The 23,251-nt window shown below is 44.0% G+C and overlaps 2 protein-coding genes across 2 annotated transcripts; one reads left to right on the forward strand and one right to left on the reverse strand.

Annotated features, from left to right (window-relative positions):
- Window positions 1-482: 482 nt before the first annotated feature.
- LOC113423185 (zinc-binding protein A33-like) lies at window positions 483-11,832 on the forward strand. Its single transcript, XM_087954352.1, has 7 exons — window positions 483-672; window positions 1,634-2,110; window positions 4,339-4,434; window positions 5,656-5,889; window positions 6,964-6,986; window positions 8,936-9,279; window positions 10,410-11,832. The coding sequence occupies exons 2-7, from the start codon at window positions 1,685-1,687 to the stop codon at window positions 10,931-10,933; spliced, it is 1,647 nt and encodes a 548-aa protein (XP_087810478.1). The 5' UTR covers window positions 483-672; window positions 1,634-1,684; the 3' UTR covers window positions 10,934-11,832.
- Window positions 11,833-13,911: 2,079 nt separating this feature from the next.
- LOC148131858 (uncharacterized) lies at window positions 13,912-20,765 on the reverse strand. The gene is made up of 3 exons (XM_087954144.1): window positions 20,732-20,765; window positions 19,256-19,561; window positions 13,912-14,278 (listed from the first exon to the last, which is right to left on the reverse strand). The coding sequence occupies exons 1-3, from the start codon at window positions 20,763-20,765 to the stop codon at window positions 14,097-14,099; spliced, it is 522 nt and encodes a 173-aa protein (XP_087810270.1). The 3' UTR covers window positions 13,912-14,096.
- Between the last annotated feature and the right edge of the window lie 2,486 nt (window positions 20,766-23,251).

Here is a 23,251-nt window from a genome sequence, read left to right on the forward strand (position 1 = left end):
TCCCCCGCTCTAACCTTCTTTCCAGTCCCCTTCTCCTGTGCAGGGCAACCAAAGAAGACCCAGCCAATCAGCTGGGACTCAATGGGAGGCAGAGAATAGATGGGGGCGGGGCCAGTCAGAGGTGGGATTTGCCGGTTCTCAGAACTACTCAAAATTTCCGCTACTGGTTCTCCAGAACTGGTCCGAACCTGCTGAATGCCACCTCTGCTCTGAATTTTGATCACGTGACCCTGGGGATGCTGCAATAGTTGTGTAAAAAAGGGTCATAAGCAGGCGTGTCAAACTCAATTTCATTGAGGGCCACATCAGGGTTGTATTTGACCTCGGGGGCAGGGAGGGCATGGCCGGGGGGGGGGACGTGGCCAGCTCGATGTCACTCGTGTCAGGGGCACCTGTGGTGGCTCAAGCGCTCTGCCAACGAAAACAGGCTCCCGAGCTCCATTTTCAGCTGTGACGACTTCCTGCCACCTTCTGATGCTGAGTTCTGGCTACACATTACTGCAACGCACTTCCAATAAAAACAGGCCTTTCTCAACAGATGGAGCCCAGTGTGTTTTTTATTTAGAGGTTTAAGTGGTGGCAGGTGACACATTTGAGGGGTTTCCTCTTCCTGCAACGGCCTGTGAGAATCACTTTGAGGAAGAGGAGGAAGCGACTGCAGCCCAGGCAACGGTGAGATAAGAAAATTTCCGTGTCCAAGACAGGAATGCAATTCGAGAAAACGTCTCAGGGTTTATCCTTCCCGGTTCATTTTTAGGATAAAGGCAGGAAGCGCCTGCAGACTCTGTTTCTGTAACCCTGTAAGAAAAGTAGTTTTAGTATCCGTGACTTTGGTGTCCAAGTCTGATCGATCTGGGATGGCAGGCACCCCTTTGCCTCAGTCTCCCAGCACTCGAGGGGCTATCACAGAGAAGGGAGGGTTGACTTATTCTCCAGAGCAGGACAAAAAGTAACGGATGGGAACTTGTCAAAGAGAGACCCAACCTAGAATTAAGGAGAAAATTCCAGACAGTGAGAACAACTAACCAAGTGAAATGCTTTCCTCTCCAAAAGCTGTGGGTGCTCCATCGCTAGAGGTTTTAAAGAAGAAGCCATTTGTCTGGAAAGGTATAGGGTCTTCTGCTTGGGCAGGGGGTTGGACTAGAAGACCTCCAAGGACCCTTCCAACTAGGGTTGGGTTCAAAAATTTTAGCAAAGGGTTCTCTGCCCGTTGCTGGGTGGGCGTGGCCATGGTGGCATGGCCTAGTCGGCCTCTTGCACCATGGGGGGGGGGGGGCATTTTAGCTCTCCCCGGGCTCAGGAGGCTTTCCGCAAGCCTCCAGGAGGATGAAAATGGCCTCCTCGGGCTCCGGAGGCTCTCTGGAAGCTGGAAACGGGCCAATTTCTGGCCTTCCCGAACTTCCAGGAGGCCTGTTTTTCACCTTCCTGGAGCCTCTGGGCATGCCCTGCACTTACCTGCATCCAAAATGGACTTCATGGGGACTCTTGGGAGGGGAGGGTTGGGCAGGGCCAGCCAAGAGTGGATTTGGGGGTTCTCTGAACTGCACAAATCGTAGCTAAGGGCTCTCCCAAACCCCCCGCGGACCTCCAGCAGCCCAACCCTGTTACTCTATGTTCCACGTTCCTTCAACAGGCAGAAATAGAGGCAGGGAAACCTGTTCAGGCTGTCTTGGAATCGATCAACATGGCGTCAGTACGAGAAGTGTCTAGTTTCACCGAAGACCTGCTGTGCCCCATTTGCCTCTCTTTCTTTCGGGAGCCCCACATGCTGGAGTGTGGCCACAGTTTCTGCGCTCCCTGCCTGGAGCCCTGCATCCCCAAGGGACAAAGACGGGGGCTCTGCCCCGAGTGCCGGCGCCCCTTCGCTTTGCGCCGCATGACGATCAACCGAGCCCTCTGCAGCCTGGCCGAGAAGGCCCGGCTTCTGAAGCTGGACGAAGGGACGCAGCTGAGCAGCACCGGAGGATGGTACTTCTGTGAGGAACACGAGGAGCCTCTCAAGCTCTTCTGCAGCCAAGATGAGGAGTCCGTTTGCGTCATCTGCCGGGACTTGCCTCAGCACCGGGGACACGACTTCCTGCCCATCAAAAATGCGGTTCAGACCTATCAGGTGAGAACTACACCTGGGAGGAGTAAGAAGGTGGCCTCTGGTTGAACAAGAGTGAGTGAGTCAGTCTCTCTCTCATTCTATCGTCTGTCGGTAGGTTTCCCCTCTCTCCCCACCTCCCTCCCTCCCTCCCTCCCTGTCTGTCTATCTATCTATCTATCTATCTATCTATCTATCTATCTATCTATCTATCTATCTATCTGTCGTCATCATCTATCTTCTATTTTCTCCATGTGTCTGTCTGTCTCTCTTTCTCCTTATCCATCCATCCATCCGTCCATCCATCCTTCCATCCATCCATCCACCAATCCATCCATCCATCTATCTATCTATCTATCATCTATCTATCTATCTATCTATCTATCTATCTATCTATCTATCTGTCATCATCATCTATCTTCTATTTTCTCCATGTGTCTGTCTGTCTCTCTTTCTCCTTATCCATCCATCCATCCATCCATCCATCCATCCATCCATCCATCCATCCATCCATCCATCCATCCATCCATCTATCTTCTATCTATCATCTATCTATCTATCTATCTATCTATCTATCTATCTATCTGTCATCATCATCTATCTTCTATTTTCTCCATGTGTCTGTCTGTCTCTCTTTCTCCTTATCCATCCATCCATCCATCCATCCATCCATCCATCCATCCATCCATCCATCCATCCATCTATCTATCTATCTATCTATCTATCTATCTATCTATCTATCTATCTATCTATCTATCTATCTATCTGTCATCATCATCTATCTTCTATTTTCTCCATGTGTCTGTCTGTCTCTCTTTCTCCTTATCCATCCATCCATCCATCCATCCATCCATCCATCCATCCATCCATCCATCCATCCATCCATCCATCCATCCATCCATCTATCTATCTATCTATCTATCTATCTATCTATCTATCTATCTATCTATCTATCTGTCATCATCATCTATCTTCTATTTTCTCCATGTGTCTGTCTGTCTCTCTTCTCCTTATCCATCCATCCATCCATCCATCCATCCATCCATCCATCCATCCATCCATCCATCCATCTATCTATCTATCTATCTATCTATCTATCTATCTATCTATCTATCTATCTGTCATCATCATCTATCTTCTATTTTCTCCATGTGTCTGTCTGTCTCTCTTTCTCCTTATCCATCCATCCATCCATCCATCCATCCATCCATCCATCCATCCATCCATCCATCCATCCATCCATCTATCTATCTATCTATCTATCTATCTATCTATCTATCTATCTATCTATCTATCTATCTATCTATCTATCACCTATCATCTTCTATCTTCTCCATATGTCTGTCTGTCTCTCCTTCCTTCCTTCCTTCCTTCCTTCCTTCCTTCCTTCCTTCCTTCCTTCCGTCCGTCCGTCCATCCGTCCATCCGTCCGTCTGTATCTCTCCCTCCTTGTGAAATTTATTTGCCACTTATCTTGCCATGGGGATATTCTAGGTGGCTTATGTTGCAAGCCAAGACAAACTACAAGTAGAGTTCACAGTAGAGATACCGAAACGTAAGAGCTTTTGAAGCCTCCCAAATATTTTCCAGGAAGCGTGAGTAGATTTCTACTCTGAAAGGCACGAAGAAACATGACAACTAAATCCGTCTCTCACCTACATTAGGAATTCATCTTCCCACTTTCTGAAGGGAGGATGCACTATTTGACCACTAGGTGGTGGCAAAGGGTAAGAGGGTTGTTTTTTTTTTTTAAAAATCCTTGCTTGTTTCCCTTGGAGTCTCCAGTCATCTGGATCTGTGTAGCTGCTGTTGGTGAGGGGAGTTGAGGAACGAGTTTAATTGTGGGACTTGGTTTGGGACTGATAAACCAGCTTAGGGACATTATATGAGCAGTAGGACCATGGGAAAGGAGCTAAAAAGTATAAAAGGAGAACCTGCACAAAACCATACACTTAAAAAAGCTGAAAGATATACATAAAAAGCAAAAGTCTGAACAAGGTTTATCAGCAAAAAGAAATACCTTCAATAAACGCAGGGGAACATCACAAATTAATAGATTGGTAACTAAATCTATCACAGTTCAAAACATTCTTAACTATTGTAACAAATTAAATGCTAATCAGGGCTGGTCTGTCTGATGGATTTTAAGCGCTGCTGAGCAGAACCTCTGGCTGGAGGTATACAGTTGTCCTGGGATCAGTCAAATGCCGGTGTCCATTTTAAGTGAGATCTGAACTTTCTCTTCCTTTCAGGACCAATTGAAGGCCTCTCTGGAGCCTCTTGAGGAAGGTCTCAGGCGGTTGAAAAGGAGCCAGTGCCACCAGCAGGAGAACATTATCGAATTAAAGGTGCAGCTGGGAAGCGGTGAGGGGGGGGGGGAACTTCCCGTTTAATGCTAAACCGAGTGTATCTTCTCTCTCTCCATCCTAGCAACTGTTGCTTCCGATGCTACCATTTGCGGCCCATTCATTTAATATCAGGTGTTTCATAGCCAGCATTTAATCCAGGCTCCTGCAATTCAGCCTAAGGAAAAGAAAAGCTACTTGCTTAGTTTGATTCGCATTCAGATCAACAATAAATAAATAAATATGCTGTAGTGTGGCATTCAAGTTGCCAAAGCTGTCAGCCATTTTTCAGGATGCTCCATTCTGTTCCCTCTTCCCCTGGGATTCTCCATGTAGTTTTAAACATTTAGAAGCATTAAGGTGCTCTGAGCTACCACAAAAGACACTCTTAACAATTAGAACTTTGTGTATACCGATAGAAGGGAATATTTGTATCTCAAGGTTGTACAGTGGGGTCCTTGGTGCTTTCTGAGCTTGGTGGTTTGCTTGCAGATGTTTCGCTACTCAACTAGGTAACGTCCTCCATTCTAGAAGGGAGTGGGTTTGCACTCCATTCTAGTACTGATGATATTACCTAGTTTGGTAATGAAACATCTACAAAAAACAACAACAATCAAACTCAGAGAACATCAAGGACTCCACAGAACTTTGTGTGTGTGTGTGTGTGTACATAAATGGAACTTTGTGTGAATGTATGTACATCTGTGTGTATATGTGTGCTGTCACTACATTATAATAAAAAGGCAAAAGATTTAAATTGCTGGTGTTGCTTAGGTAATCATAGTGGCATTGATTGATTGATTATGAGTTACCTGACAGTGAAATGGGTGGCATATAAATGTAATAAATAAATAAAATAAATTACATGCCATCAAGTAGTTTTGAACTGCTAGCAAAACAGAGTTTCTCCATGACGATTTATCCCTAATCTGGTTTTTCAGGTCTTCCAATGGTGCCTCCGTCGTCTACCATCTTTGCTTTTGTTCTCCCTCATTGTCTATTTCTTTCCATCTTTCCTAGTACTTTCCTTAAGAAAGTTAGGTCTTAACATCACTTGCCCGAAGTAGGATGTTTTGAGTTGATTTGTTTAATGGTCCATTGGATTTTCCCTCATGACTATCTAAGGTGTTCTCAGGAGTCTATAACCAACCCCATTGTGACAGGTGATCATTTCTGTTTGACCGAACCGCAATCTTTTGTTATGTCCCATCTATGTTTTCCCAGACCTGCTCCGAATCCTTGTCTGATCATGTCTCTGGAGAGTTTGTGAAGATGCACCAGCTGCTGAACGACAGAGAGTTGGGTATAAAACAGGCCTTAGAAAACCAGAGAGAAAAGAACTTGGCACAGATGGAAACCAAGTTAAAGGAACTGGACTGGAAGATGGCTTCACGTTCAGAAACACTGTGTCGTATACAGGCCAGCCTTGAATGCAAAGACCACATTATTTTCCTTAAGGTAAGGAGGGCTGGGGGCTGTGTGGGGTTTTCTTGGGAAGAAGAAAATTGCTGGGTGTATAGATTTCACCAAAGAATTGTCAGAAGAATAATTTGGGGTTTCAACTCGAGCCAGGGTTGCACAAGAATAAATAAAAAAATGAGGAAAGAAGAAATATTTATTCCTAAAAGCAAAACAGTTTGCTTTTATGAGCAGGCCACAGAGAAACAGGGTACAGTGGCAAACTTTTATAGAGGGAGCTTGTCTGGGATGTGGAAATGTTTACGTGCTGAGGATTGTGTGTGTGTGTTTGTGAACATACAGTTCTGCTGGGAGACTTAATTTAAGTAACTCTATTTCTGTTTGCAGACCTTACCCTTTGATATGTGGATTAGGCCTGGGTAACTTATTTCGGGGTTTGAGGAAGTTTGCTAATTTGCTTAAGTTGGAGACACTGATTCTCATTGTGGATCCTGTTAATATTTTAAGGGAAGATGAAAACAGTATAAAAAATAAAATATATTTGGATATAAAACTTCTCACCCCATGATTTGTTCAATTAGGGTTTCTCACGACTGACAAAATCTCTGTGTTTCTTTTAAATCTTTGTAAGCCACCTGGAATCCCTGAGTCAGTTGGGTGGCCAAATCAATTTTCTTAAACAAATAAAAGAAGTAGGGCCGATTTCCTGTAACAATTGCTAGATTCCATAGTGTTTGTTCCTACAAAAGAGAGATCGATCAGTAGTTCCACCTTCATGGCCTCAGGTTTTCAGTGGCATCTCAAGCACTCTGACTCTAGAGTCCTCAATTTTTGTTTCTTCTATATATGTTGTGATAGTATTTCACTGGGATTTTTTCCCCCTGATAATAAACTAGGACGTGATCTACTGAGATCAGAATCTATTGTGCACCATCAAAATGCAGAAGGCTTTGGCAGGAAAGTGGGTGATAACCCACGGAAAGAATTATTTTGACTTTCCTTCCTTCCTTCCTTCCTTCCTTCCTTCCTTCCTTCCTTCCTTCCTTCCTTCCTTCCTTCCTTCCTTCCTTCCTTCCTTCCTTCCTTCGCTCCCTCCCTCCCTCTGCCTCACAGGAAGCAAAGGAGTTGCTAGAGAGGTAAGTAGTGTTTCTCTTTTCTAATACATCAAATTACAGCCAAAGTTAGGACCAACATTTCCTTTGATAAGCAAGGTGGTTGTTAAATGTCGCCCCCAATCTTTTTTTTGCCGCCGTTGTTAAGTGAACCACTGGAGTTGTTAAGCGAAGCCAGCTTCCCCTGTTGACTTTGATTGCTCCAAGCCAGCTTGGAAAGTCGCAAATGGCCGCCATGTGACACCCCCTCCCCAAAATGGCAGCTATCATAAATGCAGGCTGCTTGTCAAGCACCTGTATCCTGATCACGACCAACTGTAAATGTGAGGATCGGTTATAAATCACTCTTTTCAGCATTGTTGTGCCTTTGGTCTCTCAATGAATAAGTTGTTCAGTCCAAGACTAAATACTGTATATGATAAATATATGAAAGGAAGAAAAGCATGAACTCACAGGGAGGGCTGATTCTACAAAGGTGTCAAACTCGATTTCATTGAGGGCCGCATCAGGGTTGTGTTTGACCTCGGGGCGTGGGGGGGGCGTGGCCAAGCTGGGCGTGGCCAGCTCAACATCACTTGTGTTGGGGGTGCCTGTGGTGGCCCCAGCACTCTGCCAGAGAAAATGGGCTCCCAAAAAATGGACTGCCAGCGAAAATAGAGCTTGGGAGGGCCACATGAGGTAACTGGTAGCGGACATTTTGAGTAGTTCGGAGAACCGGCAAATATCACCTCTGACTGGAGATTTTATAGTATCCTTCCCCTGCCACGCCCACCAAGCCACGCCCACAGAACCGGTAATAAAAAAAAATTGAATCCCACCACTGCACCACCGGCCAGTCCTTTGCTGTTTCCAGGGCAGCCCTGCGGGCCATATCTGAGCACCCCACAGACGGCATCCGGACCGCAGGCCTTGAGTTTGACACTCCTGATGCTGGGTATCTTAGTTTGCCTCCTCACTGTAGGCATGATTTTCTCTACCACCTTTCAGAAGCTGCTAGATTTGCCAAAATGAAGGACCTCCACGTATGGAACTGAAGATGGTTACTTGTTTACTTCCATTAAAAAAAACGCTGCTACAATTATAAATTTCACTCCTCTTCCTTCTTGGAAGTAGAGGCAAAGCAAGGTTTATTTGGCCACAAAAAGAGTTTAATTGGGGGTGGGAGCAGATCATTGTTCTTCTGGACCTTTGGCCCCTACCCAAATCACTTCTAAAAACTCTGTAATATAAAAAAAGAAAAGAAAAAGTGGAGATTTTCTTGGTGAATCTTTACTTTAATGGTGATGTGGACATTTTCAACATGACCATCACCTTCTCCTGGTTTTTGCACCTTCCCTCAGAAGTATTAATCAGATCTGAACCTACTTAAATGTTTTGGAAATCATCCTTTGTTGGCTTTGTGCTGTTCTCTGTTGTGATTATTTTTTTAAAAAAAAAGCACGGGTGCTTCTAATAAAACCTGATTTATGGAGCAGGAGACAGTCCTAGGTGTAACTGTCTTCCAATTCTAATCCTCCCATTTTAATCCAATATTTTCCATGCTATTTTTCCTTGTTGCATAAAATCAAGGTGAAAGAAAGAAAAAAATGGCAGCATCATTACTTTTTGATCAGAGGTGCTCAAATATCTTTCTGTAGAAGGACCCAGATGTGATTCCTCCAGGTTTGATAGATAGAGCTGTGGTGGTGCAGGGGTTAAAATGTACGTACTGCAGGCTACTTCTGCTGCTTGCCGGCTGCCTGCAGTTTGGCAGTTCGAATCTCACCAGGGTCAAGGTTGAACTCAGCCTTCCACCCTTCCAAGGTCGGTAAAATGAGAACCCAGATTGTGGGGGCAATATGCTGATTCTGTAAACCGCTTAGAGAGGGCTGTAAAGCACCGCAAAGCGGTATATATGTCTAAGTGATATTGCTACTGCTATTGGGGCAGCTTATTCTAAAATGGCTGATCCTTGGGATGCTCTTCTCCTACAGGCTCCGTAAGGAACAAGGAGCTCCGGACGAACCCGAGCTAGATGCTGAACTGGTAGGAGAAGATGGGCAGGGTGCCAGCAGTGAAGATACAGATGAGTGTGAGAATGAAATTGATGAAGACGTTGATGAGGAGGAAGTGGAGGAAGTAGAAGAAGAGGAAGAAGAGGAGGAGGAGGAGGAAGAAGAAGAGGAACAGGAAGAAGAACAAGAGACAGCAGAGGAAGAAGAAGAGGAGAAGGAAGAGGATGAAGATGGAGTGGTGGCTGTCGACTTGAACCTGGGCGAGTTTAAAGGACCTTTGCAATTCTACGCCTGGAAGGAGCTCCTGGGTGCAGTACATCCAGGTGAGTTGAGGTTTTTAGACCAAATGTACAGGTTGTCCTTAACTTATGACTTAGTATCACCTACAAATTTGGTAAGTTCCCCTTCTATCCCCTCATTAATGACAGATGAGGGAATAAAAGGGGGACTTACCAAATTTGCAGATGATACTAAGCTGGCAGGAATAGGTAACACCCAAGAAGATTGGCTCAAGATCCAGATGGATCTTGACAGACTAGAACTCTGGGCCTATCTAACAAAATGAAATTCAATGTAGAGAAAAGTAAAGTCCTATACTTAGGCAAGAAAAAACAAAAGTACACATATAGACTGGGTGAAACCAGGCTCAATAGCAGTAACCGTGAGAGGGATCTTGGAGTCCTAGTGGACAACCAGCTAAATATGAGCCAGCAGTGTGCAGCAGCAGCCAAAAAAGGCAATGCAATCCTAAATTACATTAACAGAGGGATACAATCAAGATCAAAGGAGGTACTAATACCACTCTATAAAGCCTTAGTAAGACCACACCTAGAGTACTGCGTCCAGTTTTGGTCACCACATTATAAAAAAGATGTTGAAACTCTAGAAAAAGTACAGAGAAGAGCAACCAGGATGATTAAGGGACTGGAGACTAAGGCATACAAAGAACGGTTACAGGAACTGGGCTTGGCTAAGTCTAGTGAAGAGAAGGACCAGGGGAGACAGGAGAGCAGTCTTCCAATATTTGAGAGGCTGCCATTTACTTATTTACTAAAAGCACCTGAAGGCCAGACAAGGAATAATGGGATGGAAACTGAACAAGGAGAGATTCAACCTGGAAATAAGGAGAAACTTTCAGACAGTGAGAACAATCAACCAATGGAACAGCTTTGCCCTCGGAAGTTGTGGGAGCGCCATCACTTGAGGCTTTCAAGAAGAGATTGGACTGCCATCTGTCAGGAATGGTGTCGGGTCTCCCGCTTGGACGGGGGGTTGGACTAGATGACCTACAAGGTCCCTTCCAACTCTGATTATCTGTTATCTGTTATGACCACAAACAACTGGCTAATATTAATTTGTGTCTAATTTTTTTCTGGGCTTTATACTCCTACAATCGCCTGCTGCACAAGTCCGCTCTTGTTCATTCTGAATCTTTTTCATCTTCCCTCTCCAGTCCCTGCAACCATCACTTTGGACTGCAACTCAGCTCATCCCAGCTTGGTCCTCGTGGAAGAAGCCACTGGGGTCAAGTTCAGTCCTGGCCGACGGTTCTGGCGACGAAAGCTGGAGCGCTTCACCTCCACCCCGTGTGTGGTGGGACGGAAGGGCATTACCACTGGGCGCTTCTACTGGGAGATCCAAGTTGGGGACAGCCCAGGTTGGATAGTGGGGACCGCCAAAAAGTCTGTGAAGCGTAAAAAGCGGCTGAATTTTCTGCCCAAGGAAGGGGTGTGGGCTGTTGAGCTGAAGGCAGGAGAGTACCAAGCCCTGAGTGATCCCCGTACGCCCCTTTCGGTCTGCGGGAGGATGGAAAAAGTGGGGGTCTACCTGGACTTTGAAGGGGGGCAGCTCTCTTTTTACAACAGCAGCAGCATGTCCCACCTCTACACCTTCCAAGCGTGCTTCCATGAAGAGCTGCTGCCCTTCCTCAGCACTCAAAGCAGCTACCCCCTTTCGGTGTGGGACCTGGAGCTTTGAGATCTTAGCTCAGGGCGTAGGGTTAGGGTTAGGATCGCAAAGAACAGCCTGGTGAAAGTTGAAAACATTGAGGTGTGTTAAGATGGCTGCTTTTAAGAGAAAGTCCATTCTATTCCCTCTTTGCAAGCGATCGCTCGAAGATTCGAAACTGGTCTGGCCTGACTATTGTGGCCCATGATGGTGGTTCTAGGTGCAGAGAGTGCTGTAAGTGTAGCTTTCAACATGACCTTCTATTTGCCACGTGTTTAATTTGCTCGACCCGTTGACTGTGGTGAGGATAGAGGTTGGCTCTGTCCACCTGTGGTGCAAGATTTTACCTGCTTTCAGTGCGTTCCACTGCAGGCAAAAACAATGAAGGCAAGCCGTACTTCCTGCCCTTGGTTGGGAAGGCCTTAGTAGAGATGTTCAAATATTCAAATACTGGGTTGTGTTTGTATCTGCAACAAGTGATGGTTTTCCTCATCGCCCTTTAATGGTCACTGCCCTATAATGCTATAAGGCATTGCACATCAGAACAACTAGACACAAGGACAATTGTTTTCCCCTGTGCCATCATCATGCTAAACAACCAATTCTCACAACACTGTCTTATGCCCCGGGAAGTCAAGCCACCCAGTAGGGCTGTATTACTATTATCCTTGTCTTTCCTATTACTTATTTCTTTAACATCTTATGACTATAACTTTGTTGTTTGTATCTCATGGTTTATATTGATTGCCTTTATTTAGTATACTATAATGATTTATGTTGATTGCTTATTTTGTATGCTATCACTATCACTGAGTGTTGTATCTCATGATTTATGATTATTGTATTTTAGGATTATGGTCATGATATATCACTTGGAGCTTATGCACCAGAGATAAATTCCTTGTGTGCCCAATAAAGTGCCCACACTTGGCCAATAAAGAATTTCTATTCTATTCTATTCTATTCTATTCTATTCTATTCTATTCTATTCTATTCTATTCTATTCTATTCTATTCTATTCTATTCTATTCTATTCTATTCTATTCTATTCTATTCTATTCTATTCCATTCCATTCCATTCCATTCCATTCCATTCCAAAGGAGCTGTAGTGGCACAGTGGTTAGAATGCAGTACTGCAGGCTACTTCTGCTGATTGCCGACTACCTGCAATTTGGCAATTCGAATTTCACCAGGCTCAAGGGTTGACTCAGCCTTTCATCCTTCCAAGGTCGGTAAAATGAGGACTCAGATTGTTGGGGGGCAATATGCTGACTCTGTAAACTGCATAGAAAAGGGCTGCAAAGCACCGTGAAGCAGTATATAAGTCTAAGTGCTACTGCTATTGCTTAATAAAGAATTCTTAATAAAGAATTAAGAATTGAACTTTAACGAACTAGGATAGAACAACAGAAGAAAAAAAAAAGCATTTTGTAAATAAATCTTACTGATGTTACAATGTATTCTGGAAGATATGATAAGAACTGTAGGTAATATGCAGCATATAGATGCGAGACTAGAAAAGCTCCAGCAAATGACAATAAAAATGACAAAAAAACCTCAGAAATTAGAGGAGAAATCAGAAGGAGCCGAGGAAAGAATAGAGGAGATAAATCCAAAAACGATACAAGCAGATAAAGATATGGAAGAGATAATAATAATTCTTAAAATGGTGAACAGACAGATGATCCCTTAAGAGTTCAAAAAGTAGAAGGGAATAAAGAGAAAGATCTCCTAAAAATGATGAAAGATCTACGGATGGCTCCAAGATAGAGGTCCATAGTCCTTTCAAAGGTGGAAGAGGGGAAAAAAGAGATATTCAGGTAACTGAGGCTCAACCTAAGCACCAAATCGACTGATTTGTTTAAAAAGAAACCTTTTTATTTATTACACTTGTATATCACCCAACTCCCAATAGCTATGGACTGCTCGCGAGTAGAAACAAGGAAAAGAATGCAATAATAGTCAGATCTGAAGAAGAGAAGATTGCAAGGGTGACCAAAATAAATAAATTAATTAATCCGGAAGAGGAACGAAAAAGAAACACATAATCCGAAAGGGACATCACTCTTCCTTGAAAAAAAACCTGGGTCAAGGGCTGGATTTTCATGGCCCTCCTAAACCACAGCAGGGAGTCCAGTGGTGGGATTCAATTTTTTTTACTATTGGTTCTGTGGGTGTGGTTTGGTGGGCGTGGCGGGAAGGATACTGTAAAATCTCCAGTCAGAGGTGGTACTTGCCGGTTCTCGGAACTACTCAATATTTCCGCTACCAGTTCTCCACAACTGGTCAGAACCTGCTGAATGCCACCTCTGGGGATGTCCCTTGAATCTTGGGGTGCTTCCTCTGATTGTGTCCAACAGACCTTCAACTGTCAACAGTCAACCACCCTCAACTGTCACCACACTTTAATCTGGATTCCTACCTGACCAAAAGATCTTGGCTATCTCCTCATGGATTTTAAGACAGTTTGTGTCAGCTGGTGCTCCAAAATCTAAGAAAGAAATACTTAGACTCCATTAATCAGAGAAAAGATATCTTTTACTGGAAATCAAGTGATAGCAACAAAAGAATTCTGAATTTGAGAAAATGGGCGCATAAATCACATATACAAATTAATGGCAACGTTCCCACTCCCAATAGTTCAATTGGCTCATCCAATTAAAAGTTGTGTATATCATCATGTGGGCATCTCCAGGCGGTGATGAGGCCTCTGTCCGTTGACCTTGACATATTTTGATAAAGAGTTGCAGCTGCACATAGCATAGGATAGAAGCCTAAGCAAGAATCTACCCCCCCCAGCTGATACAGTTCTGGTTTGTAACACCTCCAGCTCACTTTCCATAACCATATTCCCCCTCCTCCCCCCAGTTACTTATGACAGCCGAAAGATGCAAAGCAAAGGGAGAAAATCTTGAAGGCTGACAGTTTGGCCCTCTGTTACCAATCTGGAGTGACACCGATAGCCCTGCATCAAACGCCCGAGCAACAAACATCAAACAGTCTCGAAATCGGTTTGGCTTATAACTCTTTATTAATTACAACCTCTGAAACAAACGAACCAAAAACCAGAATTCAAGCAGGACAACTGTCAAGTGATTATTTATAAGCCGTAGATCGAGACCCAACGAGCGCTGGGTCTACATCGGCGTGCCACACCTCCGTAGTGAACAGGAAAGAAAGGCGGAGTTTCGGTCACAGGCGGGCCGTCGTATCCAAGGGTGGGATGACGTGCTGGATCAGTTGGTTAGCGGTCTGCTCTTCGGAGGCCCCCATGTGGCTGCGGGCCTTGATCAGCCAGTCCCACAGCATTCCCAGCCCCACCAGGAACATGATGCCAGGGATCAGCAAGAAGATCCGATAAAGGAATAACGGCCCTATGTTGGAAATAAAAAGCAGCAGGAGAGAGAAATCTTCTCAGAACGTAATTTGTGACAAGCCAGGTCTCTGAGTAGATAGCAAGATGCAAAATTGTTCTATAAAACTGAAATTATCTCCCCCCCCACACACACTACAGAATAATCTCTCTGAGGGGGGAGTTAAGTGTGTTTTACTAAGCATATTTGGGGATAAGGATGCTTAAAGCCATGCTGTGGTTGCCATGTCTCCCCGCACACCAGATGTACCTGGTTTTGTGTTCCCTGAAAAGGAATCCTGCAGATCAGGAAGCAAGGGGAACTACGGTTTAAAGAAGTACAGAACAACAGAGTAGGACCTTGGAGGTCTTCTAGTCCAACCCCCTTTCTCAAGGAAGAGTCCCTACACTGGGGGTGTCAAACTCAAAGCCTGAGGGCTGGATCCGGCCTGCGGGATGCTTAGATCTGGCCTGCGGGGCAGCCCTGGAAACAGTGGAGGACCGGCCCATGGTGTCAGCTTTGGAAGCCATATTCCATGCTGCCACATAGCCTGAGAAGGTGTGTGTGGGGGTGATTTCAATTAAGTAGCTCTAAGTAGACAAAATAAAATTCTTTTGTTAGTCCAAGGTCATTGAGTATGGCGCAGGATGAAATAAGGATCTTACTTTTGGGACGGATCGTGATTGGGCCATGTGATGTGATGACGACCAATGGCGGGGATGGATTTGTAGTTTGGGACATAGTGGGAAGTCCGGGAAACTTTTAGATTCGGGATTCCACAGATGTGCCAGGTGCTAGTCTAATAAAGGTACTTTTGAGATTATGCTTGTCTCGGAGTTACTGACTGGAATGGAGGTTTGCTGGAACGCTGACACACGGTGCATCTGCCAGCAGAAATGGAGCTCAGGAGGGCTGCCTGCGGCCCTCCCAAACTCTGTTTTTTTGCTAGCATAGAGTTTCTGGAAGCCGTTGCAGCCAAAAACGGAACTTGGGAGCCCATTTTCATGGGCAGAGTGCTCAGGCCACCACAGGCATCTCCAACACGAGTGACATTGAGCTGGCCACATCCATTCTGGCCATGCCCCCCTGCCCCCCCCCCCCGAGTTCAAACACAAACCTGATGTGGCCCTCAATGAAATCGAGTTTGACACCCGTGCCCTACACTATTCCGGGCTATTTACAGCAGTGGCCCCCAACCTTTTTTGTGCCATGGCCTGGTACTGGCATCACAAAATGATCCGCGGCCCGGTACCGGCATCAGCATGAATGACAAGGCAAGGCGAGCTGAGTGACCAGCCAGCCAGCCAGCCGTCCCCCGCTTCTCCCCGCCACCTTCAACTCCTCCTTTGTACCTTTTTTGTGCTTTTTGTGCTTTCTTAATCTCCTCCGCCATCGGGACGGCTCTTCGTTCGAAGCCGCCCCCCCCTTTGATGAAACTAAGGCGCGAGGATTCCTTCAGGACCCAAACGCTGCTTTCCAACCGGAAAAGCTCACCCAGAAGCACTTTCTCGTCGAAACAAGATGGCGGCGCTCAGCAAACCGGCGGCCCAGTAGAAAATGATCCACTGACCGGTACCAGCCCGGGGCCCGGTGGTTGGGGACCCCTGATTTACAGTGTCCCATGGTCATGTGACTGGTTTATAACGTTTTTGCTGGAAACAAACATTTAACTTCCAACCCAGAAAACGCCTTATAGTGAACAATGGGTTTGCTTAATGACTGCTACAACAAAGGCTGTAAAATTGGGTCACTACAAGAAAGGTTATAAAATTGGGTCCGGTCATGGGATGGCCTGCTTTTTGACCATTGTGACTTATGTCTGTAATGACTAGGCTCAATTATAGTAGTAACTCAAAGAGTAGCTGTATTGCTGAAAAATTACAGTAAGCTGTCAGAATAATAGAATAGCAGACTTTCCTGTGATGGCCCTTACAACAAGCCACCTGGTGAGGTGGGATGGACAGAAAAAGACTGAACTTGTGATAGGAGATGATATCTTAATGTTAAAGGTGTGATTTGAGGTACTGTAGGTGTTGAGGTTGCAAAATGTCATATATATATATATATATATATATATATATATATATATATATATATATATAAAGGTGTGATTTGAGGTACTGTAGTTGTTGAGGTTGCAAAAATGTCATTGCCCCCATTGGCAATATATATATATATCTTAAAGGTGTGATTTGAGGTACTGTAGTTGTTGAGGTTGCAAAAATGTCATTGCCCCCATTGGCAATATATATATATATATATATAAGGTGTGATTTGAGGTACTGTAGTTGTTGAGGTTGCAAAAATGTCATTGCCCCTTGGCAATAGATAGAGAGAGAGAGAGAGAGAATCTTAAAGGTGTGATTTGAGGTACTGTAGGTGTTGAGGTTGCAAAAATGTCATTGCCCCCGTTGGGCCAAAGAGTACAAAAGATGAGGAAATGAGATTGGTTGATTGGCAATGATGTTATCTGTCTTTCTTCTGTGTCATTTGTGGCCATGCTTGGGTGGAGGGGGTGCTTTGGTACACGTGAATGAAGTCTTTGGTAAATATCTACAGAGATTTTCAGTCATCCAGGTCATGTTTGTGCTGAGGGTGCTTTTTCAAAAGGCAGCTGGACTTTGTTTTACCGTAAAGATGTTTCACTTCTCATCCAAGAAGGTTCTTTAGTTCTTCTTGGATGAGAAGCAAATGTCTTCAAGTTAAAACAAAGTCCAGCTGCCTTTTGAAAAAAGACCTTTAGGAAGTATTTGGAAATATGTTTTGATGTGTCCCTGGATAGGTTTAAGTCTATATGTGTGTGTGTGTGTGTGTGTGTTTGTGTGTGTGTGTGTGTTTTAAATTGTGCTTTGATTAGAGTCCCAGGTTTCTAAACATTCTCTTGCATTTTTTCAATCTGGCTAAATTTAGATTTAAAATGTTAAGTTAAATTTAAAACTACATTTTTGATGGTTTCCCAACCCTGTTGGAATATGCTCTGCCCCAAGGTTGTTGGTGGGAAATGAAATTACTGAGCTGGTATTAGGTCTTTCGATTATTCCCAATGGTGGGATTTAATTTTTTTTTTTTACTACCGGTTCAATGGGTGTTTCCATTTCCTCCCCACCCCACTAACCTGCTTTCCAGCTCTGTTTTCCTGTGCAGGGCAATAAAAGAAGACCCAGCCAATCAGCTGGGACCTGGGAGGCAGAGAATAGATGGGGGAAGGGCCAGTCAGAGGTGGTATTTGCCGGTTCTCCGAACTACTCAAAATTTCCGCTACCGGTTCTCCAGAACTGGTCAGAACCTGCTGAATACTACCTCTGATTCTCTCATGTGTTCTATGCAGTGGTGTCCACAGTCTTTGTATTGTATTTTTGTATAGAGCTTCAGTGTTGTCTTCTGTTGTTACTGCTATGGTTTTGAACAGAAAGTTTGGCCTGAAATAACCTGTTGGTGGACTCTGACATATATTTGATGTAAAGGATGGTATTCTTTTGTTTGTGTCGTATTTAGTTGGGCGGCCTTTTTCTAGAAGTTGCATGGACATTTGTCTTGCAAATCGCTTCTGTTTTTCAAAGTGTGTTGCAGTGTGTTGTGGCTTGATTGAATGGAGTCTATGTAAGACCTATGGAGTCCTATGCGTCATGTGTCCTATGGCGGCTGAAGAATTTGTTTGCAAGAGTTGCTTTTTTATACTTGAATTAGTAATAAGCTATGGTTTATGTTAGGAATATGAGTCACCTAACAGCTATTTGGGTTAGAAATATATAAACCAGGATAAACATTTTAAAACTGTAACTTTAAGAAAATGCAAAACTGTAATTAGGTGTGGTTTCTCAAACGGCCATAAGATGGAGCCAGAAACCTGGGTTGTCTTAGTCTGAGTCTCAGAAGAGAGTGTGAGTGTATCTCTGTTTCCTTCTGTTAGAAAGTATTGCCGTTGCTCCATTTCTTCTAATTGACTGATATTACTGGATTTAATGTAAGTCTGTTACTGAACTGTTTTTGACACTGGACTTTGATATTTGGATTATCCCTGGATTGAAAACTGACTGATTTAACCTGTGAATGACTTTGGACTGCCTATTTTGGACTTTGCTTAACGTTTCTGGAAGTAAAAACCTACATTTACTGTACAGTGTATCTGTGTGCTCTGTGTGTATTATTCAAACACTACTCTCGATACGTCTCCCTGTATGCGCTCATTCTCTTAATGGGGAATTACCTCAACAGTTTACCTCCACTGATAGAGATATGGGCTAGAGTTGGGCTAGATGACCTCTAAGGTCCTTCTAACTCTCTTGATCAGTTTCTGTTTCAGATAGCTTGCTATTTTCTTCTTCTGTGAATTTGATTCCGTGAAATGTATGGCTGATTAGACAGTACATGTTTTCTACTGAAATTGTTCTTTTCTCTTAGGTAAGGGTCATCTACATAGATTATTTGTATTTAAGGTTCTATTAACAAAAGGATTGTAATTTCTGTTGTTAAATCACTGCTTCTGAATCTTGAGACTCAGGATCCCATTGGAATCCCTTTTTTATTTTTTCAGATTTGGCTATGAAACTGAAAGTACGAACTGCAATGGCACAGTGGTTAGAGTGCAGTACTGCAGGCTACTTCTGCTGACTGCCAGCTGCCTGCAATTTGGCAGTTCAAATCTCACCAGGCTCAAGGTTGACTCAGCCTTCTGACCCAAAATTGTTGGGGGCAATAGGCTGACTCTGTAAACCACTTAGAGAGGGCTGTAAAGCACTGTAAAGCGATATGAAGTTGAATGTGAAAGATGAAGGTATAATTATGGTCATATTTTATGTAAGTGTGGAAACCTGGAATCATGGTGTTGACTAAAAAGAGATGGTTTGAAAATGTGAAAAACTGAAATAAAATTTTATTAAAAACAAAACAAAACACAAGCATCCAACTTTACCTATACAGCACCCCGATTTTAAAAAATAACCTCCAGTCATCGCTTTTTCTATCTACTGCCATCTTCCTTCCCCTGGGAGATCTTACCCACATACGTCATCAAGACCCTTCCCTGGCAGGTCCGGTTGATCCCAGAGAGGACCTGATACTCTCCTTCCAGCTCCTTCTTCATGTGCATGACGATAAGGCCCATCTGGTGGAGAACGAGGTGCTCCTTCAGGCCCAGGTTGAAGTAGTAACAGCGCCCTCTGTTAGCAATCAAGACCCACTCACATTGGGACGTGGTGAGGTTCACTCGGCACAGGACTGCGTAACTGTTAGAGCGAGGAATGGGGATGAAGGCTTTGGAGTCCCGGGGAATGTATTGGTGGATGATGGGGCACACGCTTGATGCTGGGGAGAAGAAACGAGATGGGCATCTATAGTTATGGATCAATACATACGCTACCTTTCATCCTAAACACTAAATACTAAGACAGGTAAACTAGATAGTAGTCTCATTGTCGTGGTCTTTAAGTGGGTGAAATGGCGCATTCATAAGGCAAAATTTTTTGAATCAAGGTACCTCAAATGGGCTAACTTATAGAGTAGGCCCCAAAATCTGGCAACCCACGACTCCTGAGCGAATGAAATTTGGGAAAGTTGTGGTTGCTTCAGTGCTACTGGCTGCTGCTGTGTTGCTATTGCAGTGTCATGATTTTCACTTTCAATGTTCAGAGACACTTTCCCAACTAGCTTTGCAGTCCCTCCCCCCCCCAAGCCATAGTCACTTAGACTCCGTAGACTCTTCCTAAACTGTCCCATCTCCCACACAACTTCCCTGGGCGAATGGCACCTCTCACATATTATTTATTTATTTATTTATTGATTGATATTTTATTTTTGTCAATTGCTAACAAGATAATAGGTATAAGTAAAAACATAGTTATGAATACATGGATACATATAAGAAAAATTAAAAATAAAAGAAACAATAGGACAGGGATGGTAGGCACGTTGGTGCGCTTATGCACGCCCCCTACAGACCTCTTAGGAATGGGGCGAGGTCAATAGTAGACAATCTAAGGTTAAAGTTTTTGGGGTTTGGGGAAGAAACCACAGAGTCAGGTAAAGTATTCCAGACATTGACCACTCTATTGCTGACGTCGTATTTCCTGCAATCAAGTTTGGTGAGGTTTACCTTGAGTTTGTATCTATTGTGTGCTCTTGTGTTGTTATGGTTGAAGCTGAAGTATTCATTGACAGGTAGGACATTGCAATGTATGATTTTATATACTATACTTAAATCGGACTGAAGGCAGCGTAGTTCTAGGTTTTCTAGGTCTAGAATTTCATGTCTGGTGGCATAAGGTATTCTGCAACGAGTAGAGGAGTGGAGAACTCTTTTTCTGAAATATTTCTGGACTTTCTCAACTGTGTTAATGTCAGATATGTAATGTGGGTTCCAGACTGATGAGCTGTATTCGAGTATCCCCACTCGGTGCCCTCCTGCATGTCTTCCCCAACTCAAGGGTCACCCTTTGCCACGCCCTAGCCAAACTCATACAGCACTTCTTGCCTCACCCGACACATTTCCTGGCCTAAGTCGGCCACCCATGTACCCTCCCTGACTTGCACATCTCTGATGCACAGCCACATGCCATCCCCAGCCCTGACACCCACCCACCCACCCTCACTCCCCACCCCACCCAAAAGCAGCCACTTACCTGCCTGCTGGCTTGGACTTGCAACTTCTTGCTGTCTTCACCATTGACTTTCTCCATGCATTCTTCCCACAAGCAAAGTAAATGGTGAACCCAGTAAGAATTCAAGGGGTGGGAGCATGGAAGGAAGGGAGGGAGGGAGAATTTCTGATTGTTCTTTGCTATCTTCCCACAAGGAAACTCATTGGGGAAGCCTGTAGGAAGTTGGAGGGAGGGAGGGAGAGGGAGGAAGGAAAGAGTTCTGATGGTCCCTGCTAGCTTCATACAAGGACTCATTTTCCCAACTAGCTGGTGGCATAAGGTATTCTGCAACTACTCGTTGCAGAATACCTTATGCCACCAGACTTGAAATTCTAGAGTAGACCTAGAAAACCTACACCTACGCTGCCTTCTGTCCAATCTAAGTATAGTATATAAAATCATACATTGCAATGTCCTACCTGTCAATGAATACTTCAGCTTCAACCATAACAACACAAGAGCACACAATAGATACAAACTCAAGGTAAACCGCACCAAACTTGATTGCAGGAAATACGACTTCAGCAACAGAGTGGTCAGTGTCTGGAATACTCTACCTGACTCTGTAGTTTCTTCCCCAAACCCCAAAACTTTAATCTTAGACTGTCTACTATTGACCTCACCCCATTCCTAAGAGGTCTGTAGGGGGTGTGCATAAGTGCACCAATGTGCCTACCGTCCCTGTCCTATCGTTTCTTTTTTATTTTTCTTATACGTATCCATCTCATGTATTCAAAACTATGTTTATACTTATACCTGTTATCTTGTAAGCGATTGACAAATCAAATAAATAAATAAATAAAATGAAATAAATAAATAAAGGAAACTCATTGGGGAACCTGGCAGGAAGTTGGAAGCCATTCCCACTCCAACTGCTTTTTTGACCACTCACGGTCATTCTGTTTCTCTGTTTAAGCAAGAAAAATTCTGAAACAATGGGATTGACTAGTAGCAATTATAAACTGGCAGTGAAGGATCTTAATAATTTTCCCAGCATCCCAATGGTGGGTCAACCCTGTAAAAATACAGCTGCCAGTTCTTTAGCTGGTGTTGGCTTTCATTCCCATGGAGCTTTCCCCCCCCAGAAATGTGATGCTCCAAGCAATCTTTTTTGCATAGTATCGCTGGCAGCAGCCGAAAGTTATTTTCCAAAAAAAAAGAGCTACTCCCAAGCCAGGCATTTGGTTCCAAATGACTCTGCTGCGGGGAGAGAGAAGAATTGGATTCCCATTCTGCCAATTTATTTATATTTATTGATTTATTTGCAGGATTTCTATGGTCCCCTATCTCCTATGATGATTCTAGGCAGCTCACAACAATCCATAAAGCATTGTTAAATGCAAAAAAATCCCTTTTACCCTGAGGGCCAGATCAATCATCCTTGCAACTCAATCTCCATCCTAGCTCAAAGCTTGGAGGAAGATCCAGGTCTTTGCAGGCCTACTGAAGACTAAAAGAGTAGGAATCCTTTGGATCTCAAGTGGGAGGCCATTCCAAAGGGTTATGTCAGTCTCCAAGAAGGCAAGTCTCCAAGATCCCATCAGGTAGCAACATTTAAGGGGCGGGGGGGACGGACGGACTTCCAGCACACCTATCTTATCTAACCTAGAAGTGTAGAAAGATACTTTCAGGGTGAAGTGGTCTCACAAGTAACCTGGACTTGTGTCATGTAGGTAGGGCTTTAAAGGTGATAACCAGCAACCTTGAATGGCACCTGGAAAGCAATAGGGAGCTGGTGCAGCTCGCACAGCAGGAGTGTTATTCGAGTGAACTGCAGGGCATCCAAAATTGCTCATGCAATTCACAACCGACACACCCGCAGTTCACCAAGTTAAAAGAAAGATGCACAGAATAGGCATAACCGCACTTGTAATTTGCAGCCACCCTGCTTTGCATATAAACTACTTGATGACTTCTTAAAACACTTCCTGAGTTTTCTACTTCCTGTTTTTTTTTGCAAACAGGAGCATCTCTTTAGAACAGGGATCTCCAAACCTGACAAATTCAAGACTTGTGGACTTCAATTCCCAGAATTCCTCAGCCAGCCATGTGCTGACTAAGGAATTCTGGGAGTCGAAGTCCACAGGTCTTAAAGTTGCCAAGTTTGGAGAATCCTGCTGTAGAAGAGAAACTGGCTGAGCCAGAGGAAGGCATCAGATGGGGATTTAGGCTAGAATCCCTACATGGGCACAAGAGGGCAAAGTCTGACCTCAGGTTGAATGACTTTCAACCTTATTTAGTCTCACCTATCTGCAAACTGTTCATTTGAGAAGATTCCTGTGTATTGCTGCTTGAGCAGTAAAGCAGCTAATTGAACTTTTCAATTGTAAGTCCGGTGGTTTCCCCCTGACATTTGGTT

Source organism: Notechis scutatus, chromosome 2, assembly GCF_049901735.1.
Source record: "Notechis scutatus isolate UNSWTSFEM ecotype Mainland chromosome 2, rNotScu1.2, whole genome shotgun sequence".
Taxonomy (NCBI): Eukaryota; Metazoa; Chordata; class Lepidosauria; order Squamata; family Elapidae; genus Notechis; species Notechis scutatus.

Bases quoted from the DNA above. Each gene is read 5' to 3' on its own strand.
- LOC113423185 (XM_087954352.1), top strand. From the start codon at position 1,685: ATGGCGTCAGTACGAGAAGTGTCTAGTTTCACCGAAGACCTGCTGTGC. The intron at 2,111-4,338 runs GTGAGAACTACA...TCTTCCTTTCAG, and splicing joins ATGCGGTTCAGACCTATCAG to GACCAATTGAAGGCCTCTCT. The intron at 6,987-8,935 runs GTAAGTAGTGTT...CTTCTCCTACAG, and splicing joins GCAAAGGAGTTGCTAGAGAG to GCTCCGTAAGGAACAAGGAG.
- LOC148131858 (XM_087954144.1), bottom strand. From the start codon at position 20,765: ATGGGTGGCCGACTTAGGCCAGGAAATGTGTCGG. The intron at 19,562-20,731 runs GTGAGGCAAGAA...TCTTCTCCCCAG, and splicing joins TAGGCCAGGAAATGTGTCGG to CATCAAGCGTGTGCCCCATC. The intron at 14,279-19,255 runs GTAAGATCTCCC...TTTCCAACATAG, and splicing joins GGTCTTGATGACGTATGTGG to GGCCGTTATTCCTTTATCGG.